This window comes from Diplotaxodon limnothrissa, linkage group LG23, assembly GCF_057381915.1.
Source record: "Diplotaxodon limnothrissa isolate DT_005_m linkage group LG23, D_limnothrissa_male_GT1.1, whole genome shotgun sequence".
NCBI classification, from domain to species: domain Eukaryota; kingdom Metazoa; phylum Chordata; class Actinopteri; order Cichliformes; family Cichlidae; genus Diplotaxodon; species Diplotaxodon limnothrissa.
The window spans coordinates 34,473,763-34,495,979 of record NC_140617.1 but is presented as its reverse complement, the minus strand read 5'-3'; the positions used below and the strand labels follow the sequence as shown (position 1 = coordinate 34,495,979).

The following is a 22,217-nucleotide window of genomic DNA, read 5'->3' as shown; positions in this document are numbered from 1 at the left end:
TTCTAATTAGATGAAAGGTTTTTAAGCAAATCTGAGACCAGAAGTTTAGGTCTAAGTTAACTGATAAATCCGCTTCCCATTTTGCAATAGGAAGTGATATTGATTCATCTGTTTTAGAAAGCATTCTGTATATTTTGGATAGTAATTTGGGGGGTTTAAGAGTAAGAAATTGAACCACACTTGGTGGTGTTTGTAGTTCAACTTGACCCGGTTTAAATTTCTTTTTTACTATGGATTTAATTTGTTGATATTCTAAAAATCTTTTCTTGTTGATCCCATATTGTGTAACTAGTCCGTCAAATGAAATAAATTCTGTTCCTTCTAGTATATGTTCTAAATATTTGATTCCTTTATCACTCCAATCTGAAAAGTTTATCATATTATTGTTTTGTAATATGTCAGGGTTGTTCCAGATAGGTGTACGTTTGCATGGGATTAATGAAGACGCCGTCAATTTTAGAAACTCCCACCATGCTGTCAGAGAAGAGCTGATGTTGATGCTTTTAAAGCATTCATGTCGTTGGATGTTTGAGCTGATAAATGGTAGGTCTGAGATCTCTAGATTATTGCAGAGTGCTTGTTCTACATCTAGCCAAGGTTCATCTAAGAGGGTGTGTTTTAGCCATCCTGAGATAAACTGAAGCCTGTTGGCTAAGAAGTAGTGCTGAAAGTTAGGCAGTTCTAGTCCTCCTTTATCCTTGGTCTTTTGTAGTGTTTTTAAGCTTATACGTGGGGGTTTATTTTTCCAAAGGAATTTGGACATACATGAATCTAGAGATCTGAACCAATCTTGTGGCGGTTTAGTTGGGATCATTGAGAATAAATAATTTATTTTTGGTAAGACCATCATTTTTATAGCGGCAACCCTTCCCATGAGTGATATGGGTAGACATTTCCATCTAGCCAGATCATCTTCTACCTTCTTTAAAAGTGGGATATGGTTTAATTTAGTTAGATCTGCAAGCTTGGGAGAAACATTAATACCTAAATATTTTATATTTCCCGATTGCAGTGGTGTAGAAGAGGAATTATGGAAGGAGCAATTAATCGGTAGGACTGTAGATTTTGACCAGTTAATTGAGTAATCTGATATTCTTGCAAAAGAGTTTATCAATTCAATCACCCCAGAGATATTGGTTTGTGAATTTTGGAGAAAGAGTAACACATCATCCGCATAAAGGCTGATTTTATGTTCCACGTTCTTGCATTTTATGCCCTTAATTACTGAATTCTGTCTAATTGCTGCTGCTAGTGGTTCAATAAAAATTGCAAATAGTGAAGGGGAGAGTGGGCATCCCTGCCTGGTGCCCCTCAAGAGACAGAAGCTGGAGGATGTCTGGTCATTTGTTCTAACACAAGCTGTTGGGGAATTATATAATATTTTTAACCAGTTTATGAAAGAGGATCCAAAACCAAATTTGTGTAAAGTTGCAAATAGAAATTTCCAGTTAACTCTGTCAAATGCTTTTTCTGCGTCTAAAGAGAATATTGTAGTTTCTAGGTTTTTACTGTATGAGTAGTCTATCATGCATGTTGTCTTACTCCAAGCTGTATAGGCTCGAAAGCCTACTACCAATTAAGCATATTAGGTGATGTGCATCTCTGTAATGAGAAGGGGTGTGGTCTAACACCCTATATCAGGTGTGCATAATTATTAGGCAACTTCCTTTCCTTTGGCAAAATGGGTCAAAAGAAGGACTTGACAGGCTCAGAAAAGTCAAAAATAGTGAGATATCTTGCAGAGGGATGCAGCAGTCTCAAAATTGCAAAGCTTCTGAAGCGTGATCATTGAACAATCAAGCGTTTCAATCAAAATAGTCAACAGGGTCGCAAGAAGCGTGTGGAAAAACCAAGGCGCAAAATAACTGCCCATGAACTGAGAAAAGTCAAGCGTGCAGCTGCCAAGATGCCACTTGCCACCAGTTTGGCCATATTTCAGAGCTGCAACATCACTGGAGTGCCCAAAAGCACAAGGTGTGCAATACTCAGAGACATGGCCAAGGTAAGAAAGGCTGAAAGACGGCCACCACTGAACAAGACACACAAGTTGAAACGTGAAGACTGGGCCAAGAAATATCTCAAGACTGATTTTCCTAAGGTTTTATGGACTGATGAAATGAGAGTGAGTCTTGATGGGCCAGATGGATGGGCCCGTGGCTGGATTGGTAAAGGGCAGAGAGCTCCAGTCCGACTCAGACGCCAGCAAGGTGGAGGTGGAGTACTGGTTTGGGCTGGTATCATCAAAGATGAGCTTGTGGGGCCTTTTCGGGTTGAGGATGGAGTCAAGCTCAACTCCCAGTCCCACTGCCAGTTTCTGGAAGACACCTTCTTCAAGCAGTGGTACAGGAAGAAGTCTGCATCCTTCAAGAAAAACATGATTTTCATGCAGGACAATGCTCCATCACACACGTCCAAGTACTCCACAGCGTGGCTGGCAAGAAAGGGCATAAAAGAAGAAAAACTAATGACATGGCCTCCTTGTTCACCTGATCTGAACCCCATTGAGAACCTGTGGTCCATCATCAAATGTGAGATTTACAAGGAGGGAAAACAGTACACCTCTCTGAACAGTGTCTGGGAGGCTGTGGTTGCTGCTGCACGCAATGTTGATGGTGAACAGATCAAAACACTGACAGAATCCATGGATGGCAGGCTTTTGAGTGTCCTTGCAAAGAAAGGTGGCTATATTGGTCGCTGATTTGTTTTTGTTTTGTTTTTGAATGTCAGAAATGCATATTTGTGAATGTGGAGATGTTATATTGGTGTCACTGGTAAAAATAAATTATTGAAATGGGTATATATTTGTTTTTTGTTAAGTTGCCTAATAATTATGCACAGTAATAGTCACCTGCACACACAGACATCCCCCTAAAATAGCTCAAACTACAAACAAACTAAAAACTACTTCCAAAAACATTCAGCTTTGATATTAATGAGTTTTTTGGGTTCATTGAGAACATGGTTGTTGTTCAATAATAAAATTATTCCTCAAAAATACAACTTGCCTAATAATTCTGCACTCCCTGTACATTGCTCTCAAGTGCCTTGCTAGTGAAAGAGCAGCTGCTTGGCCTGCCTATTACGTGAACACCGCCCTCCGTTTGGACTTCAGAAACTCCTTGCCTCCTCCTCATCCTTGCTCTCTCTACATCGTTCTCATGCTCCTTGCTAGCGTACGCTTAGGTCTCCGGAGGGCCGGTTTCGTGAACACCCCCGTCGGTGAGGACCTCAGGCTTTCCATTCCTCCATGTCCTGCTTGCTCTCTCTCCATCATTCTTAAGTGCCTGGCTAGTGAAAGAGAAGCTGTTTGGCCTTCCTATTACGCGAACACCGCCCTCATGTTGGACCTCGGGCTCTCCGTTGCTCCTCGTACTCTTTGCTCCCTCTACATCGTTCTCAAGGGCCTCGCTAGTGAAAGCGCAGCTGTTTGGCCTGCCTATTACGCGAACACCGCCCTCCGTTTATGCTCCTCGCTAGTGTATGCTTAGGTCTGTGGAGGGCCGGTTTCGCGAACACCCCCTTCGGTGAGGACCTCGGGATCTCCATTGCTCCTCATCCTCCTTGCTCCTTCTCTACCGTTGTCATGCGCCTCGCTAGTGCAAGAGAAGCTGTTTGGCCTTCCTATTACGCGAACACCACCCTCCAGTTGGACCTCGGGCTCTCCATGCCTCCTCGTCCTCCTTGCTCCCTCTTCATCGCTCTCATGCTCCTCGCTAGTGAAAGAGAAGCTGTTTGGCCTGCCTATTACACGAACACCGCCCTCATGTTGGACCTCGGGCTCTCCGTTGCTCCTCGTACTCTTTGCTCCCTCTACATCGTTCTCAAGGGCCTCGCTAGTGAAAGCGCAGCTGTTTGGCCTGCCTATTACGCGAACACCGCCCTCCGTTTATGCTCCTCGCTAGTGTATGCTTAGGTCTGTGGAGGGCCGGTTTCGCGAACACCCCCTTCGGTGAGGACCTCGGGATCTCCATTGCTCCTCATCCTCCTTGCTCCTTCTCTACCGTTGTCATGCGCCTCGCTAGTGCAAGAGAAGCTGTTTGGCCTTCCTATTACGCGAACACCACCCTCCAGTTGGACCTCGGGCTCTCCATGCCTCCTCGTCCTCCTTGCTCCCTCTTCATCGCTCTCATGCTCCTCGCTAGTGAAAGAGAAGCTGTTTGGCCTGCCTATTACACGAACACCGCCCTCCAGTTGGACCTCGGGCTCTCCGTTGCTCCTCATCCTCCTTGCTCCCTCTACATCGTTCTCAAGCGCCTCGCTAGTGCAAGAGCAGCTGCTTGGCCTGCCTATTATGTGAACACCACCCTCCAGTTGGACCTGGGGCTCTCCATGCCCCTCGTCCTTCTTGCTCCCTCGCCTTCGTTCTCATCTGCCTCGCTAGTGAAAGAGCAGCTATGTGGCCTGCCTATTACACGAACACCGCCCTCCGTTTGGACTTCAGACACTCCTTGCCTCATCCTCATCCTTGCTCCCTCTACATCGTTCTCAAGAGCCTTGCTAGCGTACGCTTATGTCTGCGGAGGGCGGGTTACCTGAACACAGCCTTCCGTTTAGACCTCGGACCCTCAGTGTCTCCTCATCCTCCTTTCCCTTTTTAAAAACATTTTCCTCGCTCTCACGCGCCTCGCTGGCGAGCCCTTAGCTTTGGGGAGGGTGGGTTTCACGAACACCACCGTCTGTGAGGAACCCAGTACCTCCTACACACACACACACACACACACACACACACACACACACACACATACAGGAGGCAGTGAGGAGTAGAAGGAGGTTGTTGCTACGCCTGCGTCGCAAAACCAGGGCTCATTGTGTGTGAGCCTGGAGCAGCTACGGGGGAAACACATGGGACAACCGTGCAGTTTGGGGCCATGGTTTATTCAACGTGCATTTTCAGTGTGGTTTAACTTGCTAATCTGATCTGAAATACTTTCCTTGAATGTGCCTTAATTTCACCTCTTTTTTCTTTCTTCTTTTCTTAGCTTACTGAAAACGTTGGCGACCAAAGGCCGGATCCAGGGATGTGTGCTGCTTGTGCTACTGGCGTTATGTGGGAAAACTGCTCGCTGTCAACATCGATACAAAGGTAAAGTGCAATCCCAGGGTTGTGTGCTGCTTGTGGTACTCGCTTTATGTGGACAAACTGCTTGCTGTCAACATCAATACAAAGATAACAAAAGAATAGCCTAGTGTAACGTAGTGTTTTATTTTATTTTTTTCTAGAATGATTCAAATGTTACTATCAGGGCGAGGGGCGATCGTGGCTCAAGAGTTGGGAGTTCGCCTTGTAATCGGAAGGTTGCCAGTTCGAGCCCCGGCTTGGACAGTCTCGGTCGTTGTGTCCTTGGGCAAGACACTTCACCCGTTGCCTACTGGTGGTGGTCAGAGGGCCCGGTGGCGCCAGTGTCCGGCAGCCTCGCCTCTGTCAGTGCGCCCCAGGGTGGCTGTGGCTACAATGTAGCTTGCCATCACCAGTGTGTGAATGTGTGTGTGAATGGGCGGATGACTGGATATGTAAAGCGCTTTGGGGTCTTAAGGGACTAGTAAAAGCGCTGTATAAATACAGGCCATTTACCATTTACCATCATTTCCCCAACCCCGCAGGCTCTGCGACCCGTGAAGAACTGAGACTCCGGTAAAACAGGATCGGGAAAGAGTGCATCCGGAAACACCATTTCGCCTGAGTCTGTCACCGACGGCTGTCTCAGAAAAGAGGCAGAGGGCAAAGACGGAAGAAATATCGCTGTGATCGACACTCTGGGGCTGTCTTTTGGATGAAATAGATGAAATGGTGGATTTCAATGGAGGAAACCACTACACCAACGAGATGTATAAGGCGGCCCAGAAGAAACTCGAAGGAGAAAGGCTGAAGAGGAGAAAGGAGGAAGAACAAAGAAAAAGGGAAGAAGAGGAGAGGATCGAATTGAAGGAGCGGTGTAAATTTTTCCGCCTCGCTTCCCTGGGATTATTTGGCACAGGAGTGTACTTTACATCTTATGTTCTCGTGGGGCTCGGTGGAGCCCTTGGATATTCTCAGTTAAAGACGCCGAGCTTGACGGTTGGGCGTCTTCTTTACTCGTCGATACCGTGAAAACTGCGCAGGTGTATCACCTACTCGACCTAGTGATCAACGAGTACCGCACCGAAGCATGCAACGGGTGCAAGACCAATCACCCCAGCCAGAGACAACATGAGTGTCTGCGAGTCTTGGTGTCAGGGTCCCTGTGCCTACCCGGTCGGCTCATCTGTGAGCTTCTGCCCTTGGTCCATGCACCTGGTCGCCATCACGCACCTGTGGCTCGTTACGAGAGGGTTCCAGCTCCTTTATAAGACGGCATCTCTGTGTTTCTCGTCGCTGGACCATTGCCGACCCGCATTCCCTGGACCAACCCCTGTGTTTCCTGACTGATTGAGTGTGCGAGGAGTGGAGTACATCATCGTATTTTCTGTGGAGTGTGGAGAGGAGCGTGAGGAGTGGACGGAGTGCGTGTGGACTTTCAGCGTCTTTTCCCTTTGTGTGTGGAGCCCCGGAGCCCGGCTTCCCTCTCACCTCTGTAAATAGATCACCTGGTGTGCTGTAATAAAGATTCTTGTGTTTCCCAACTCAGAGCCTGCGCGTGTGTCCGTTCCATCCCGCTGTGACACTTGGAGGATGACTTTTACGCTGAACATTATTACAGCATCAGGAAAAGACTCCTCACGCCGAGTTTCATACCTTCCATTCAACGTCTCCTGATCATGTATTCACAGCCACCGAAGGCACTGTACAGCACCGAGCACCTGAAACACGGACAGTTTGTTGATATTGTAATCAAAAATACAGGGGGGGAGGCATTTTAAAAATGCACCCTCCCTATTGCGCATGTCCCTAAAAGGTATGGCCTTCCAGATTGCCTCAGTTGTATCGTGAGTGTAATTTCAAATAAAATAAAATAAAACTCAGAAGCGTCTGTGTGTTGTATTCTTCTTCTTCTTCTTCTTCTTCTTCTTCTTCTTCTTCTTCTTCTCATTATTATTATTATTATTATTATCATTATTATCATTATTGTGATTATGCTTCATTTTTATGTACTGGGGTATCAATGACTCCCACGCTGCCGCAGCAGCTTCTGTGCATGGCCCCCAAGTGCTACGTTTTCTTTCCCGATCCCCTGACGAACCCATTAGAATTGCTCTGGGGCACTCTTCGACCCCAAATGATCGTTCTGTTTTTTTCATTTTCATTCACCTGTCTCTACTGAGGGTGGGGTACTTTGGGACCCCCGGGGTCTGGGGCTGCCCCAAAGGGGAACACAAGGGTTAAGTCATTTTGTCCTTGTAAAGTGAATGTTATGTTAACGATGTTGCTCAGTGCTTTCATCTCAGTGTTGATCACTACATCACAGTAGTGGGGGATGGGTATTGATAAGATTTTCACGATTCCGATTCCATTTTCAATTCTGTTTAACGATTCGATTCTTTATCGATTCTCTTATCGATTCTTTTAAAAAAAGGAGAACACTAAGGTCCATTAGCTTAGAACTTTGTTTTATATCTTCTCTTTGAACACAATAGAAATTTAGGAGTAACGTGGCCTTACAAACCCAACAGTGAGATCTTAAGAGATCCACAGCCTCTTCAATGGAGTGTCACAGGGTCCCCAGGAAAAAAAATTGTAAATATAAAATAATAAAATAAATATTCTTCTGTAGCAATAACAAAGTATAACATAAATTATTCTGTAGCAATTACACAAGAATATCCAGTAATGTCCCTGCCTACAATTAAACACATTCACTTACTGAAAATCATCTGCTGCGGCAAATGGGTGCAAGCCTTTGACCACAAACTTAGTCACTGCTCGATGACATTCGTCAATCCTGGCCTGAAAGGAGACGCTACCGGTAGACTGCAGCGAGAACTGCCAGCATCTGAGCCAGCCAGACTCTGTCTTAGGGCTGGGTATCGTCACTGATTTCTAGAATCGATTCGATTCCGATTCACAAGGTCCTGAATCGATTCAATTCGATTCGGGAAAATTTTGCCTCAGACAGTCAGAAATACTATAATTCAGATCATGCATCATTACATTTCCATAATTTTATATTTATAAAAGAAAGCTGACACTTGCGAGACTTAATCAAAGGTGTAAGCATCACAGCAGATGCCTTTGTGTCAAAGTAGCTGAGGATAGAACACAGAAAAACATGAAGGTGATTTTCCTGGCCTGGGATTTTATAAAAATATTCTGCAGTAGATCAAAAATGAAAGAAAGTCATTAATCAACATATGAACAGTACCTGATGCTGCTCAAGTGAAGCAGAGCAAAGTTACAGAGGTTTTAGAGACACAGCTAAGCGTTTTGCAATTTTGCATAATTTCAAAAAGTTTAAATTTGTTCAGTAGCCTGTTGAATGGCAGAAATTAGGTTTTCTTTTCGGAAGTAAGTAAAAGGAAAAAAACAGCGGCTGACAGCGCTGTAAACAACGACTTGTGCATAACAAGCAAGCGAATAATGCAGAAAACAGATTTTTAGACGGGAAACTGTTCTTGAAGTATACAGAGAGAGAGAGAGAGAGAGAGAGAGAGAGAGAGAGAGAGCTGTGCATGAAGTGTGATTATGGTGGAAGCAAAAAAACAAAAGTAAGAGGGAATTCATGATGATGTTTATGTGAAGTTTGGATCTTCTTTTGCTGCTCGTTCAGTCAATATTGTCTGGAGAGAGTTAAAACCTGCAGCTTCAGAATCTAAAAAAGGGCGTAAACACAAAGCGAGGACCCGCCGACGGATCAGAATCAGCGAGCTGTCGGCTTTCAGCCCCGACCGTGTCCGTGCCGTCGGGTGAGAAAGGCGACATCTGATTCTGATGTGTCGGCGAGTCCGTGCTTTGTGTTTATGTCTTTGTGCAGAATCCGTGTTCCTGCTCTCATTTACTGTTTTAGCTGTTTGGTGGTTGTTGAAATTTAGTAAGGTTTAGCCTGATATTCTGGTATTTCGGGCAAAATAAATTTATATTAAAAAATCGATTCAGGATTTTAATGAATCGATATCACGTTATCCAGAATCGATTTTAATCGATAAATCGATAATCAAAACCCACCCCTACTCTGTCTGTCTCTCTCATCATGGTCACCTAAATGCACAGTAATGGAAGGTTTTGTAATAAGGCAGATCGCGCTAACATAATATGCACCGTTAGTTGATTAGTTACCTTCCGGGAGAGGACGTGCAAACGTTACCGCTGCTGCTGGGTTGAGATTCACGAGGTTATCGCGTGTTTTGTGAGCAAATGCTTTTGCATATTCGTAGTGTTTCCTCCCTTAAATGAAATATCTACTTTGCAAGTATTACAAGTTGCCCTGTTGTCATCCGTTCTCGTAAAGTATAACCAAACTTTTGAGCGTTTGAGCCGCCATGTTTCCTGCCAGGTAAATGACGCTCCGCAATGTGGTGACATCATTCGGGCGACTGGAATCGATAAGGGAATCATTTGTAAAAATGACAAACAATTCCAAGGAATTGAAACAGTGGGAACCGATTCTCAACAAGAACCAGGTTTCGATACCCATCCCGAATTTCATGGATGATATTTGGTAAATATCATCCATGAAGATTATGCTGTGAAAATGAGAAACTAAACTTTGAACATAACCTGATTGACTTTAGCTGTTATTTCAAAATGAGTATGTTATCAGCATTAAAAATAAAAACAACATGTGGTCTTCAGGCGCTGCTGCAGGGTAGGGGTGGTGCAGTGGGCTCAAGGGGCACTGCCAGGGAGGCTGAGGGGGCAGGTGGAAGTAATTTTCTTCCAGTCTTCAGTGACGCCGGGGACCTGAAGAGGGAGGTATGTTGAACGTGAGGTCTGCTGGACAGCTGGCCTAACTGAGAACGGGTGCCGAACCAAAGAGCACTGTGTTCAATCAAGCAAATGTAAACAATCACCTGAGCTTCGTGTGGGGTCTGGCTCAGTCGCATAAATATTAACAATAAAATAAACCTAAGAATCATAAATAATAATAGTGCAGTTGATAATTTATACTTTACAGTAAATCTAAATCTTAAATCTTACAAATCTAAAAGACAAAATGAAAACAAAACAAAAAATGACTAAATGTAACTTTGTTTCAGAGTTAAAAATTGAGTAATTGAATAGATATTTACATTTTTTAAAAACTTTTTTTCAAGCATTCTTTACTTTATATGTCAAATGTTGAAGATGACATATTAGCTGTTTGGCATTTTGGCGTGTGAGAACAGAATTTTCTATTTAACGATAACAACTTAGCAAAAGGCTTTTAGGCTATGTACATTAAATTTTGTTCACCTAATGATAAAATACTCTAAATGAACAGTTTTTCTGACTAAAATAAGACACATTTTGAAATTATGGTCTGTTCTTTACACAAAACACTTATCATACATGCTGATACTGACCAGCAGAGGTCGCTAAGATACTTATTATAGAACACAGTTTCTATGACAAGCTTATATGTGATGAGGCAGAAGTGCTTTCAAACAACAGCACCTGTGCACTCAGTACAGAATGATGCGCTCACCATCTGAAGTTCAAAAGTTAAAGGTCTCTCAAACAGGGTCTCCTGAGTGTTTATAATTGTTATATTGTCATAAAGAACTAAAGTTGCATAATGCTCACCAATGTGTTTTTTTAATTCAATTTTAAGCCCGCTGAGATTAATTAGAGTAGGAATGCCGTATTTTCTTTATTCTGAGCTCTCTCTGTCTCAGTCTGTCTGCTGTGTGGTTATACACTGACAGCAAAATGTTTGCATGTTAACTACACTCCAGCAACCCCAGCCTTTGTTCCCGCGCCTTTGCTGACAAGTGCATCATGTCTATTTGGGAGCTACTGCTCATAAGATGTAGAGACAAGACCTGTCTGAGCTCTGGCCTCAAACTCAGTATGTGTGTGTGTCCCAGATAGAGAATCAAAGCTCACTTTATGCTCTCTTTCTTCATTATCATAGATGAAAGTACTACTCTTGGATGAGCGAGGCAGGCAGTTCAGTTGGACTCAGACACAAGCCTCAGCATTTTAAATACACTGTGTGTGTGCAAACACACAGTACCTCAAGTCCAGTGATATGTCAAAGTTTGGCTTGTGCAGAGATGAGAAAAAAGATTAATCTTGAGGATTAGAGCTGCATTAAGTTGGATGCTTAAAACACTCAGGGTATTTGGGACTCGTTTCAGGAGGCACATTCAGCCAAAGTTTGCACTGCCTGACAGTTTTCTGTCAAACATTTTCTGGTCACTCCAACAGTTTATCTCAGCCTTGGACTCTTTGCTTTATGTGGGGGAATAAATTTGGAGCGTGCATGTGGGGAAGAAAAGCTGTGTCAACATCTGGGCAGCCTGCAAAAGCTGAGAAGACAGGCAAGTTTTTGATGCACATTCCTGGACGCCGTAGGGTTCTTATAGGTCAGATAGTTTTAGGAAGTGAAGTGCCTGCTCAAGCTGCACTCGCATTTGTGCAAGTATGTGTTTGTCTCTAATTCTGTGAAACACTTAAGGCTTCATTACTTTAGCAATGAGCCCCCATTAGTATGTTTTTTCCTGTTAGGGGAGGTGGTTATGTACTTTGAGAGAAAACAAAGAAGGGAATCTCCCAGAAAAACAAAATGGTTTTATTTGCTTGGCAAAGACTGAAAAGAAAAGACAAACAGCTAGTGAGAGTTTATAAAAAGGTAACATAGTCTGTACATAAACTTAGTAAATTGCTGTCAGGACCACTTTAGTTGAAATAAGATTGTTTTTCCATCTGCAGTTATCCCTTCCCTGAACAGAGCAGGCATCTGTGACACTGGACACAACATTTATTAAAACAGAAATGGTAACTATTGTGCACAGGCAGCAGCAAATGTACCGTATATCTTTCAGTACTTCTTTGTATTTGCTATATTTGTGAATATTCAAAGGGGTATTTGCAGTGCTCCGTCTAACTGATGAAGTTTAAAGGTTTTGGTCTGTGTTTCTGGATAGAAGCCAGTCTCTGTCTGTTTTAAGTTAAGGTAATTGTGATAAGAAGAATACCTTTGGGTGAAAAAGAAAGTGTAGTAAAGAACATGTAAAACACTTTTTGTGTTAATAACCTTGAAATACACACACCTAAGGCAATGCACACCTGTACACCTGTTAGATAGATGCTCTGTTACATAAGAGGGATTAAGTCGGTCGTTATTTGTCAGCTACATCGATGGAAGAAATAATACTGGCCATAATGAAATCAGTAATTATATCACTATGGCGGCCATTTTAAAGAATTTTGATTAAATTCAATCTGAGGAGAGAATCTGAAACCCTTTAAGGATCCTGGAAGTGTAAGAGATTTTACTTTCAGCTGGTGTTGTAGCTAGCTTTGGCAGCTAAGACACCTTCTCAGACCTGTGAATGTGAGAAGCAGAGTGCAGAGAATACATTTCACATCATCTATGACAGGGTTTCCTAACTGATCACTTGCCAGACAGCTATAAATAGATAATCAGTAGAAAAAAAAACGCTGAAAAAAATTTGGTGTTAGGTGTTTAAACAGATTCCAAACATTGTCCACCAAAAACTGAAAGGGCTTAGATCTAAATGAACTTTTGGTTTTTATTGAGTTGACAGGATGTTTTCAGTATCATAATAGTGATTGTGAATTCCTGTTCTGATACCAGTATTTACAACAATCTGTCCGATAGTCGATACTTTTTTCATTTTTCTTATTTTTGTTTTATCCGAGGGATACAAAGAAGTCTTTAGTGTAACAAAATAATTAGAATGTTTTGAACTCTTTTAGCTTTTAAAGATTTTGCCAGCACAAAATTTGTGTAACATAACACATTTCGGTCACTGATCCTGGTAAATACCACTATATTTGCTGATATGCTGGTATCAACAAAGGCTATATTGGTCTATGCTGATATTTCTCTAAAATATCTTCGTGCATGCATTCTATGAAACATATATTTTGAACTTGCAAACATAACGGATCTACCAGCAGAAATAGCCAACAATCAACTGGAAAATGGTCAGCAGGAAGAGAAATGGTTCTAGGATTGATCCAAGTGGAACACCAGCTCACTCTTGGATCTAAAAGGTACCATTAACAAAGCACACTGTGTTCTGTTGATCTTATGTGCTGCACAATAATGTTTAACATTTAGTATTTACTGTCATATTCCCATATATCATTGTGATGTTGTTTATTCTATTACTCTTGTTCTCTTCTGCTTGCTTTCTTTTTTCTTTCTCAGCAGGTGATCCAGGTGATTGATATATGCATTTTTTTTTCTCTGCCCGTTCTGTTGGTTTTTGTCTTTTGCCCTTCTCCCCTGTCCCTCTTCTCAGCTGTTTCTCTTTCCCTCTTTCTTTCTCCCCTTCTTTCCCCCAGTCAAGTCTGTCCCGTATTCAGTAAGTGAAAATAAAATAAACAATAAAAGGTGAATCAAATGGACCATTACGGCAAGGCTGGGATGGTCAGTTTGGTAAAGTAAATCCGTTGGGCATCTTTCTTTGCCTTTAGACAACAATTCTGATGGCAAAAGAGCCAAACGGGACAGGCCAAAAAAAAAAAAAAAAAAAAAAAAAAAAAAAAAGAAATGTAGCTGGGTAATTATGTCATTGGCATCGGTGAGCCACTGTCAATATGTGACATATTGAAGTCGCGTTTGAATTTGCGCTTGTTTTTTTGCTTTCACTTTGCAATCGTGCGAACTGTGTATAGAGAGCGACAGCACTGATCTGTGAGTGATGATAATTTGTGCACCAATTCCTCTGACATCGTCTTATTAATCGTTAGCTTACTATGCAAACATGACAAGTGAAATCTCCCGCAGCTTAAACATGTGAGAGGTTGATCGCGCAGAGAATCGCTGAGCTTATGTGAGTGCATGTGTAAAAGCATTTCAGTTCTGCTGAGCCAAATAAGACAGGTCAGGGTGAAGAAGTGACAGCCAAAGAAAAGCTTACCACAAAACGGAGAAGTTATGACAAATCAGACTATAAGGCAAAAAGAAAGTGCAGCTTCATGGTTTCATGGACAAAAGAATTTCTGTGGCTGCGATATGATGAGCTAAATAACCAGGGCTGCACATAAGTGGTCCGCAGGTGCGCATTCGCTGTCACAATAAAAAACACGCACAAGGGTTAGGGTTAAATTTAAAAACTGTACTTTTGAGTTAAAATATATATTTATAATTTTAATAAATGACAAATTAAAAATGCATGAACATTTTTTTTGTATCGAAAAAATATCGAACCGTGACACCAAAGTATCGAACCGAACCGAACCGTGAATTTTGTGTATCGTTGCACCCCTACTATGTACCTGGGCCTGCCTACTACGCTTGCAAAGGTAAAATGATTGGCTAGAATTCAAAGTGTGTGACATCTCAGGGGAAATAAAGCACCAAAAAAAAGCACCGAAATGTGCGCTGCTTTTTGGTCTGGTTATTACCGTTTATGTCAGCCACACAAATATTTCTCCAGATTGCACAATTTGTAAATGGATTTCTTTTTAAATTGGTGTCTTTCTCCTCATCTTTACTTACCAGAAACTCTGCCTCTCTAAGATCTTTTTGTTACACCCAGGCATGTTACTGATCCATTTCCATTAACCTAGTTAGCTGCAAAATGTCCCTCCATTTGTTTCTTTTTAGTACCACTTACTTACCTTTTGTTGCCTTTGTCCCACCTTTTTATGAGACTTTTTGCCGCCATCAAATTCAGAGTGACCTTTTTTTAATTTAATATATTTTCTATGTTCTATTTTTGATAAAATATGAGTTCATGAGTTTGGCTATATTTACATTTTAGACATGTTATGACCTGGCTTAAAAGCTGCAATATAAATAAACACCAGAATTCCACAAAGAAGAGGTTTTATTTTAAATTACATAATAAGTTAGCTTAAACAGCTGGTACCACTAAGACAAAGACTGGTGCGCCTTCCTGAAAGCCTGCCTCAGGTATGCCTTTATCCATACCTCACCAGGTGTGGTCAATTAGCAACAGCTGAACACTGCAAAGAGGTTAGGGGCTGCAGAGGGGCGTAACAGACAGCAAAGCAACTTTTTCAAATTGGGATTGTATTATGACATCATAATCATACTTCATGCAAAGTTTGTTTCATCTTTTTTTTTTAGCTTTAGGGAAGATTGGTCTATGCTCGTTAATATTCACTACGGTGTTTTCAGCTACTTATGAAATCTTACAATAGGTGGAATGACAGAGGCCTGTTTGAATTTCTCAGGAGCTTGAGTGCTTTAGCTGAACTGCATTTTCTTTCAGTGAATTTTCACTCCACCAGTTTTACAAAAAGGAAGAGGAGGTTCTGACACTCCCGTGTATCAAAAGGCAAATTCCCCATCTCATCAGACAGGCTGATCATGACCTGCGTGAAGACCTTTATCTAGTGAAAATCAATGCAGAGCAGCTGCCAAACTCTCAACACTGAAGGCTCCAGAGGAAGAGGAAGGGAGAGACTTTTGGCATTACTGTAATAAGCCGTTATCCTACAAAATGTGGAAAACCACCAACACGTGTTAGCCAAGCTGGAGCACACACACACCACCCACACATAGGAGCAGCACAAAAGCAATAAGAGTACTTGTAAAACCATCCCCAGGACTGACAGCAACCATATAACAAATCACAAACACAAATAGTGTAGTCTTCCTCCCCCACAGTGCAAACTAAGTCCCCCTCCTCCCCCGCTACCTCCAGACACTTTTCAAAGCATCATTTCTCAAGCAGCAGCACATGAACTAAACGAAACCCAGAGGTGCTTATAGATTGTTCCTCATAAACAAAGCCATCACGCTGCCCATCAGGGGTCTCAGAGGGTCTCACCTTTCTCCTGTTAGCCAAACAGCTAAATGGAACATTTAAAGTTGTTCCACAGGCTACGAGAAAATACCGAGACACTCTTTCGCTTTAAACAATCATTTATAACAGCTAATATGTAACCAAGACAATAACATTCACAGTAATATGTTCTCATCACGAACACAGGATGTGCAACATGTAACGTATACTTTATTGATCCCCGTGGGGAAATTCCTCTCTACATTTAACCCATTCACTCAGTGGGCGCCCGGGGAGCAGTGCGTAGGGACAGTACTTTGCTCAGGGGCACTTCAGGGTAGCCGTTCAGTGGATTTGAACCCCTGACCTCCCGATCATGGGGCCACCACTCTACCTACTGAGCTATCTGTTCTTTGGCACCTCTGCTTTACAACCAGTTCATTTAAGAAAAGGTGTCTTTTACTTCTACTGCTCGTGGCAGTACTGATTGTTGGTCAGGAAATCTTTGATCCAGGAGAATGTGGCAGAGGGGACCTGAGGGTGGTCCAGTTTGGTGGTGAGGATGTCTATGGTGTTGAACTCTGAATTGTAGTGCATGACGTGCATCATGTAGCTCTTCCAGTTCTCCAGATGGCTCAGTGCTATGTGATGGTGATGGAATCCTGCGTGGACCGATTTACTCTGAGAGGAAGGTAAGCAGTCTCTGATGTGGTGAGAAACTATTGAAACACCTCATGACTACAGACGTGAGGGACATAGGTCTGTAGTCATTGAGATGGTCTATTTCAGACCTTTTGGGGATGGGAATGATGGTGGAGGCCTGCAGTTGGTCTGCCCGTGCTTTGACCACAGGCCCAGCCCCAGGGATGTGGACAACGCCTGGGCCTCTCCTGGGGTACACCGCTCTCAGTCTCCTCCAAAAACATTTTAACAATGAAAACACTCTTTTTAAATTATAATAATTAAGCAGACGCATGGTGTTTCCCCATTTTTTATTATACAGATGTACTTATGGGAGCTCATATCAAACAAGGCCATATTGAAAGAGTGAGACAAGTGTATGTACAAGTGATGCAGCTGAGCCAAACGCTGCCATGCTGGTTCACACCTGATGCTTAAACCTTCTACCTATGAGGGACAGTAGATCAGGAAAAAAAAAACTTGCTTAAAGAGAAGGTGCTAAAACAGCTGGTTTCAGACAGAGGATGAGCTGACATTGCTGCACCAAGGCCCACATCTAAGAAAAATGGGCTGTGAATCATGCAAAGTGAATCTATAGAGTCCAGAATTGAAAATATAGCACTGGATGCAAGCGTAGCAGTACCTCCTCTACATGAGTCCTTTTGCTTTTTGGCCAATTCAAATGACAAATGTGAGACACAGATGTGGGTGGATCGATCCAAATATCAGTAATCAGTATTGGTATCTGATTACTTTGTTTCTGTCCTCAACGTGCAGCCCACTGATCTGTGTTCAACAAATTATTTTTCTGGAAAAGAAAAAAAAAACCTTCAAACACACACTGTGAAAAACGTCTGAACCTTTTCAAATTATTGATGATTCATCTCACAAATCATGACATACTACTCTCCCCTACATAATCTGCCTATATAGCTGAAAATATCGATATCTGTATTGGCGATAGATACTCATATTTACTTGGCATCAGATCAATACCAAGTGAATAAGTATGGCACAGAACTAGTGAGTGATAAAGAAAATGATTGGTTTGGTCAGGTGGATTTATCACAAATTCTTAATAAATCTTGTTAAAATGGATGGAGATCCAACGTCACCCCAAGCACGTAGCCCTGCATGGACACCCTCATATAAACGGTGTCTCCACCACTGCTGTGGTGTCACTTAGAAAAGGAAGCTCTGGAGCTGATCGAGCTTGAAGTCAGTCCACCTACGGATGAGCAGCAGCCAGTTTGTGTATGATTTCTCTAAACTGTTGCAGTGACGGTGGTGTGAACAGAGAGAGAGAGAGAGAGGAAGAGAGTGTGAGAGCTCCTCAGTTGCCTTAGCAGCGCAGCCTCATTCCTCCACAGTCGGGCTTCAGTCCGCTGTACTGCGCGCTTCCCGGGGCTTCCCTCACGGCTCCCCATCAGTTAACCCTGTCACACTCCGCCTGGTCTCCATTTATTCCACCGTGCTCGAGATTTTAAAAAGAGAAGAAGAAGAAGGAAAAGAAAAGCAAACAGAACTCTGGGCCGCCTCCAAGTTTCCTAAACGCCCCTTCTCCGGCTGTTATGAAGGAAAAGGTGGCGGGCTGATCGGCTCAGTCACTCAGCGCAGGTGTGAAACCAGAAGCGAAGAGAGGATGGCTCTACGGACGGGGAACGGGACTGTGACGGAGTGGGGGAACCTCAGCGTGGAAGTTAGCGACTACAACGAGAGCAACACGAACCGCTCCGTCCCCAGCAGACCGGCCAGAGCCAGAGGTAAGAGCACACAGTTTTCCACAAATGAATCATCCAGGCTGAGGTGTTAAACCGCTACAGATGGCACCAACACCTGGCCCCAGACCCGGTATAAACAGATAAGGTGTTAAACCCTAATGTTGTTATTATTATTATTATTATTATTATTATTATTATTATTATTATTGTTGTTGTTGTTGTTGTTATTATTGTTATTGTTATTAGTCTGATTTGGCTTAAATTGCCAACATTGTTCTTCAATATTCATCTTTTCATACAAACTAAATGTGAGTGATTAAAAAAAAAACAGCTTTCATTTCTTGTTAACAGTGGTGATTCCCTCCAAGTTACAAACAGACAAATGACTAATTCCTTGGTTACAAAAATGCAATCAATAGACCTCATGTAATTTCCTCTCCTTACTCAGATATGTAGAACACCAAATGATGTTTTACCTACAGATCATTTCCCCCCCACACTGTGTCAGATCTGTATTTTTAAAAGAAAGCCATTTGCAATCAGGAGTTGTTTTCTTTCTTTCTTTCTTCTTCTTCTTCTTCTTCTTTTTAAATCAGCTCTCCTCATCCTCATTGTATGTAACCAATCACCCAGCTTTCCAATTTACTGCTGCTTCTCTCTGCATCAATAACGCCCCAATCAGAATGAGCAACAGCAGCAGCAGCGGCAGCCTTGTGCAGAGTGAAAAGCAGCTCTAATTCCGAGTGTTTGTTCTTCTCGCTCTCAAAGTGGGCAGGAGATTAAGCCCAACACCAGAGAAGATAAGGCTCTCACAATAAGTCTATCAGGACACCAGTTGAGCACACAGGCTGATTTGGAAAATGAGGTTGAGAGGCTCTTTTTAATTTTTTTCCCACCCCCCGCCTCTGCTGCAGTATCGAGAAAATTTCAAATCGTTCCTCGCTAAATAATTCAGAGCCATTCCTCCTTGTGTGCTGCATTACTTTTATTGACCTTATATGTGAGGCAGGCATCAACATCAGTGGGGTGATCTACCCAGAGAGCAATCTAACACTGTGAGAATTGTGGTCACATTGCTACGTCCACCTCACATGGCTGGCTGGCACATAAACTTCTTTTTATTCATCTTCATCCTTCAGGGTCTCCTCAGGCCATAAGACAGTGATGGATATGAATGTGTATTGTTACTCTCAGATATCCACAGCTGGGGCAGTAAATTAAAGCCCCACCCCGTCACTTGAATTCCTGATGCAAAAGGAACAGAAATGGTTTGTTTTGATGTTGGGGAGAAACAAAGAAATCAATTTAATATTATAAATGGACCTTGATGATAGCTTTCAACATAAAGTGTTAAATTTAAGGTTAAATTCCACATCAAAAGTAGTTTAGGTGAAATTCATTTTAAAAAGTTATTACAGTAGATGAACACAGTGCAAATATATTCTCACACACTGAAGTGGGTTTCATTTACTCTACAAAGTAGCTTCAGTTATTTAGCAACAATCAGTTTCATCAACTCAAAAATGGGAGAACATTTCAAATAAAGCCACATTAGTTTATACAGTGTAGCTGTAGATTCATATTAATTAGTAACTGTCTTCCGCCATGGGTGAAGGTTTTGTTTGCACATTTGGAGGTTGGGCATTAAGCGAGGACCAGAGGGATGCTCACCCTGGAAACTTTATGGAGAGTTTTGACTCATTTGAATGCTTCATTTATCTTTTGTTTACTTTGTTATTAATGTTATTTATGTAAAAGAAAACACAGAAATCTGCAGTCACTGTGCTGACAGTTATGTTTTTTGTCCCTGGCATCCCTCCTGAACTCCTGAAATCTATGTTTTCACTATAGAATAATGAGCAGATCATTTCCTCTCCCACTTGTTTCTCCTATAAGACATCATTGTATAGTGACAGATCCCAGTCACAGCTTTCTGTAGCCCAGAATGGGATCTTTAAATAAATTATTTTGTCTAATGAACAGTCAGAAGTGATGGGTGGGTGGTTTATAGCTGTATTTCTAACAATTACAGGGTGCTGTATTCAGCTTTATATCACAACTGCAGCCTGCGCTGTTAAGCATTTCCTTTTCTCTTAGTTACTATAGAAGTCTTCAAGTCGTGAGGTTTACCTCTCTGGGCTGGAATGGAAGTTTAAAGCATGAGCAAAAAGAGAGACGTGACACAAACTACTGTACAACGTGAAAGGAATGGGAGCATGCTGCTGTTCTAAAAAACTGGCGTACAGTAGATTCCACACTCACTCAGGCAGGTCTGAACATGAATATACGATGAATGTATTTTTGGAAATCACATGGCGTAAGCTTTGCAGGGATCTCATTATTAAACTAAACATCTTGAAACGCACTTAGAAGGTGTATTTAATGTTTTGTTCTTTTTTAACTACAGAAGAACCAACAGATTTCAGTTAGGGCAGCTCAAAAGAAGACTTCTGTTGTTATCTGCAGTCATTTATGTGTCTCTGTCCTGGATTAGACATGCATGTGGATGTGCATAAGTCAGCGAGTGCAACAGAAAAGCTGGAACACAGAACAGAGCAGGCGTTAGTGACATGAGATGTGACAGTGATTGTGTCAAAGGCAGCAAAGAAGGAGGCCCTCAGGTCGAGATGGGCTGCAAAGCGACAGTTGAACAGAAACTGTGAGTAGGTTAATATATCTTAACCAGCCTACCCTATTTAAGTAACCGGCAGGATGTGAAAGACTTATGCTATACCTGATTTTAAAGAAAAAGAAAGAAATTCAGGATGTCCACACTGAGGTCAGTGGGAAGAATATATTGCTTTCATTCACTTGCACCTTTTTCTTTCTGATTTTGATTTCTTTGTATGGTTTTCTTTTAAATTTACATTCTGCAGATGACTGACATGTTTTTACCGCTTGTCTGAAGAGTTGCTTAACAGATAGAGCAGCTGTAAAATACCGACTGCACAGAACTAAAACAACATCGGACATGCATCATTTCAAAAATAATCCTTCTGGACTCCTGAGAGCAGTTCAGTTCAGACACGGTGCTGCTTATGTGGAATATCTGTAGCTGCACCTTGGCTATGCTTAGACACTCTCCGTTCTCCAGATGATTCAAAGTGGCACTCTGCTGAGCTCACCCTGTCTTGCGATGAGTTATCTTGAAGTGGATCTCATGAGCATTAAATGAACATTTGTTTTTAGAAGGAATCCAATAAGTCGCCTTGGGCACTGAGCAAAAGTGGAAAAACCGGAGAGCAAGACAAGAGACGTGCTGCTGCAGAGTCAGCTGTGCACAGTATACACAGTAAAAGAGCTGGGAGTTTCTAACATTGTACCCATTTCTACAATGTTGTATCTTGTGGAAGAAATTAGAATCTTGTCCCCTTGGGGTGTTTACATAGTGGTGTTGTCTGTCATAACGCGATCACAGTAATCAGAGCTAATAATTGGAACATTTTGAAGCAACTTGTTGAGGTGAAACAAATTGCATGAATGCACTGTGAGTATAAAGATTTGAATCATCCTGATAATGAGAAGCTGCATCTTGATAAAATCCTGGTCTCTTAGTAAACAGTTCCTGCCTTTGCCCTCTCATCAGGTTACTCCATTAAAACAGCACATACAGATGAGAATAAAGTTATCAGGCCACATATGAATTAAAGCTTCTGTCAAAAAAATTCTCAAGTGCTTTTTTCTGCAGAGTGAGGGATTTTTAATATAGCATTTTTAAACATACTAGCTTCCATTAGAATTTTCTGTTTGCACACAAGAACAGCATTATTTTAGAAAAAGCAAGAATCATTAGCCCCCTTTTATTGAGCCATAACAAAAACCACTGCTGTGCAATGATGTGCTTTAACTCAACGCTCAAAGCTTTTAAAATCAAGTTAAAACAGAGGTTTTTCTTCTCATTTACACATAGTATAAAAACTCAGCAAGGATTTGAGTTGTCACTTGAGAAAGCATAATGCCAGAAAGAAAGCTGGAGACAGATATACAAAGTTATCAGAGCATTTCTGAGTGTCAAGACCTGGAGTGAGAAGT

General features: G+C 42.1%; 1 protein-coding gene across 1 annotated transcript in view; it reads left to right on the top strand.

Moving 5' to 3' along the window:
- Positions 1 to 18,106: 18,106 nt before the first annotated feature.
- LOC146608583 (cholecystokinin receptor-like) overlaps positions 18,107 to 22,217 on the top strand; it is a 72,734-nt gene continuing 68,623 nt past the window's right edge. The window contains exon 1 of the mRNA XM_085347716.1: positions 18,107 to 18,227. Coding sequence (XP_085203842.1) covers positions 18,107 to 18,227 — 121 coding nt within the window. The remainder of the gene's footprint in view (positions 18,228 to 22,217) is intronic.